The sequence below is a fragment of the Apteryx rowi genome, unplaced genomic scaffold (assembly GCF_003343035.1).
Source record: "Apteryx rowi isolate R43461 unplaced genomic scaffold, aptRow1 scaffold_1345, whole genome shotgun sequence".
Taxonomy (NCBI): Eukaryota; Metazoa; Chordata; class Aves; order Apterygiformes; family Apterygidae; genus Apteryx; species Apteryx rowi.
In genome coordinates, this window is record NW_020447581.1 from 51,880 (window position 1) to 55,327 (window position 3,448).

General features: G+C 72.2%; 1 protein-coding gene across 2 annotated transcripts in view; it reads right to left on the reverse strand.

The window, feature by feature from the left end:
- Positions 1 to 3,437, reverse strand: part of AGAP2 (ArfGAP with GTPase domain, ankyrin repeat and PH domain 2) — a 13,666-nt gene extending 10,229 nt beyond the window's left edge. For both annotated transcript variants that reach the window (XM_026056935.1, XM_026056936.1), the window contains exon 1: positions 3,272 to 3,437. In XM_026056935.1, coding sequence (XP_025912720.1) covers positions 3,272 to 3,431 — 160 coding nt within the window. In that variant the 5' untranslated portion in view covers positions 3,432 to 3,437. The remainder of the gene's footprint in view (positions 1 to 3,271) is intronic.
- Positions 3,438 to 3,448: the final 11 nt, after the last annotated feature.

The following is a 3,448-nucleotide window of genomic DNA, read 5'->3' on the forward strand; positions in this document are numbered from 1 at the left end:
CCCCCCCGGCACTGGCATCTGCACCCGGACTGGCCTTCGCTGCTGGGAGCCACCTCTCAGCCCTTCCTCCTGCCCCCCTGCCTCCGTCCATCCCTCCATCCAGCTCTTCATCCCCTCCATCCCTCCATCCATCCCTGCATCTCTTCTCCCCCTCCATCCATCCAGCCCTCCATCCCCTCTGTCCTTCCCTTCACCCCTCCATCCATCCATCCCCTCTACCCATCCCTGCATCTCTTCACCCACTCCATCCGTCCCTCCATCTGTCCCTTCACCCCCTCCATCCAATCCTTCACCCCTTCAGTCCCTCCTCCATCCATCCCTTCATCCTCTCCATGTCCCTTCATCCATCCCTTCACCCCTTCCATCTTTCCCTCCATCCCTCCCTGCACCTCTTCATCTACGCACCACCCACCCCTCCATCCCTCTTTTCCCTCTCCTCCATCCCTCCATTCACCCCATCCTTCCCTTCACTGTCTCCATCCACCTCTCCATCTGTACAACCTGCATCCATCTCTCCACTCCTCCATTCACCCCTTCCATCCATTTCTTCAGTCTATTCCTCCATCTCTAGTTCTTCTTTCCACCCCTCATCCATCCCATCCATCCCTCTACCTCCATCTCTCTATCCACCTTCCATTCATCCCCCATCCCTTCCTGCACCCTTTCCTCCATTTACATCCATCCATCCACCCTTAGGCCACCTCTTCCACCCCCGCAGCCCCCCCTCCGTGGCTCCAGCTGCGCCCCGGCACCCCGAGGGCACCGCGAGCGGGGCGCAGGCCGGGCCCGGGGGAGCAGCGAGCGGGCCCAGCCTGCCTCTGTTTTCTGGCATTTTTAGCAGCGGCGCAGAAATCCTCTGCATCCCGTTGCCGTGGCAACGGCGGGGCTGGAAATGCAGTAAAACAGCGGGATCTCGCCCCGGGGGCGGAGGCCGGGCACGCACGGGCTGGCACCGCCGCTGGCACCGGCACCGGGCGGTCACTGTGACGCCCCGTCCCCCCTCCCCGGGCCCACCGGGTCCCCGGGCCACGCCGGCACGTCCCCCTCCCCGTCCCCGTGCCCTGCCCGTGTGAGCCATGGCCTGGCACGACGCAGGGATGGATGTGATGCCCGGGGGCCAGACACGGTGCCCAGGGATAGACATGGTGCCCAGGGACGGATACGGTGCCTGGGGACGGACATTGTGCCCAGGGACGGATACGATGCCCAGGGACAGATATGGTGCCAGGGGACAGATATGGTGCCAGGGGACAGATAACGGTGCCCAGGGACAGATACAGTGCCAGGGGATGGATACGGTGCCAGGGGATGGATACAGTGCCCAGGAGCAGACATGGTGCCTGGGGGCAGACACGGTGCTTGGGGACAGTCCCGGTGCCCGGGTGAGGCCGGGCAGACAGGCGCCCYGTCCCCTCGGGGTGCACCCGTGGGTGCCAGGGCTGGGGCTGCCGGCACCCGGCAGGCAGGGATGGGCGACGGGGACCTGCCTGTGTGCCCGTGCGGGGTGGCAGCATGGCAGTGCCACCGGGAGGGACAAAAACGCCCCACGGCAGGGGGGGAACGCAGGTGCCCCTGGGGTGGCCCGCGGGGCCGGAGTGCTGCGTCCCCCTCCCTGCACTGGGGTCCCGGGGGAGCCGAGCCGGCCCCCGCGCCCCCCCGGCGGGCTCGTGACAGCGCCGGGCGCGTCGCCACAGCAACCCGCCCACGGCCGTGCTCGCGCGGGGCGTGTGGCCGCCCGCCCCCCAACCTGCCTGCCGTGGGGGGGCCCGCACTCGCCCCCCCCAAACTGCCCCGGGAACCCCGCGTCCCCCCTGCCACCGAGCCCCAGGGACGGGGCGGGGGGACACACAGTGTCCCCAGGCCAGGCCCCGACCCCCCCACGGGGGAGGCCTGGCCCCTCGTGGCACCCACTGGTGCCAGCGCTGGACCCCCCCAGTGCATCCCAGTCCCTCCCAGTGCCCCCACCCAGCAGGACCCCGGAGCGGGGCTGGGGACCCTCCCTGTCCCGGGGGGGGCGGCTGCAGCGGCACGAGCTCCCGGCCGTGGGGGTGACACCAGGTCATGCCAGGCCTGACCCCCTCCCCCGCTGCAGTCGCACCCCTACCCCATCCCGCCGAGCCCCCCAACCCCTGCCTGCCCCCTAAGTGCCCCCCCCCAGCGGCGGGGGGCCGTGGGGCACAGGAAGGAGGGGCCATGCACCCCATTACGGGGGGGGGGGGCTCAGGGGCAGGAGCAGCACCCAGGCGGGCACCGGGGAGGAGGCCGCGGCCCCCCGGCGCTGGCGGTGGGTACCACGTCCCGGGCGCCTAGCAACAAGGCATCCCCCTGCTTCCCGTCGCCACGGCAACCGCGGCGCGGGGAGATGCTGGGGATGCGGGGGTTCGGCGCGGGGAGGGGGGGGCCCCAGGAGCGGAGCAGAGCCCGCCCCACACCAGCGCCCCCCCCGCCGTGCCGCCGTGGGGGCCGCAGGGGCCCATCTGGCCCTCCCCCGGGGGTGCGGGGCCCCAGCGGGGGGCGCTGGGGCCCCCCCAGGCGCCCGCCAGAGGTGAGGAAACGGCCCACGTCACCAACCACAGCGCCGGGGTTGTTGCAGCGGAAACCGCGCCGACGGCACAGCCGCCATGGCCCGGGGGGCCACGCACCCCCCCCCCACGGCCCCCCCACACCGCGCACGGTGCCCCACGGTCGGGTCCTTGCAGCAGGACGGTGCCCGCTGGGCCCAGCCCGCTGTGCCGCAGCCCCTGCCCACCCCGGCACAGCGCCGGGCAGGATGAGGCCTCGGCCCCGTGGGGGTCCCCGGGGTGCCAGGCTAGTGGGGGACCCTCAGCCGGGGCGTCCTGGCCCCCCCCCCCCAAACACAGCCCCCCCACCCCATCCCAGCACCCACAGGAAGTCAGCGCTGGCGGATGCGAGCGACGGGGCAGGCGGGCGGGAGGACGACGGGGCCCCACGGCCCCGAAACCCCCTGAAAGGGCGACGTGGCACCCCGCGACATCCCCCACAGTGCCACGCCGGCCTCGCGTCCCCCGCCGGGGAGCACCAGATTTGTCCGTCCATCCGTCCGTCTGCCCGTCCATCCAACTGCCCATCCGCTCACCTGTCCGCCTCTCCATCCCTCCGTCTCCCCTGCCATCCCTCCAGCTGTCTCCCCCCCTCCCCGGCCCATCCGGGGGCTCCCCCGGGACCCCCAAGCACGGCGCTGCACCCCGCGGTGCCGGGGGTTGGGGGGGGGCCGCGGCTCGGGGCCGGCGGGTGCCAGCGCTGCGGGTACCTTGCACGACGCTGAGCGAGGCGGTGAGGCCGGCCCGGAGCCGGGGGTCGGGCACCGTCTCCACCAGCCGGATCAGCTTGTTCACGTGCTTCTTGGCCCCCTCGTGCCGCTTCACCTCGGCCCGGATGGCGGCCAGCACCAGCTGCCGGGGGGCGCTCATGGCGCCCGGCTGCCCCT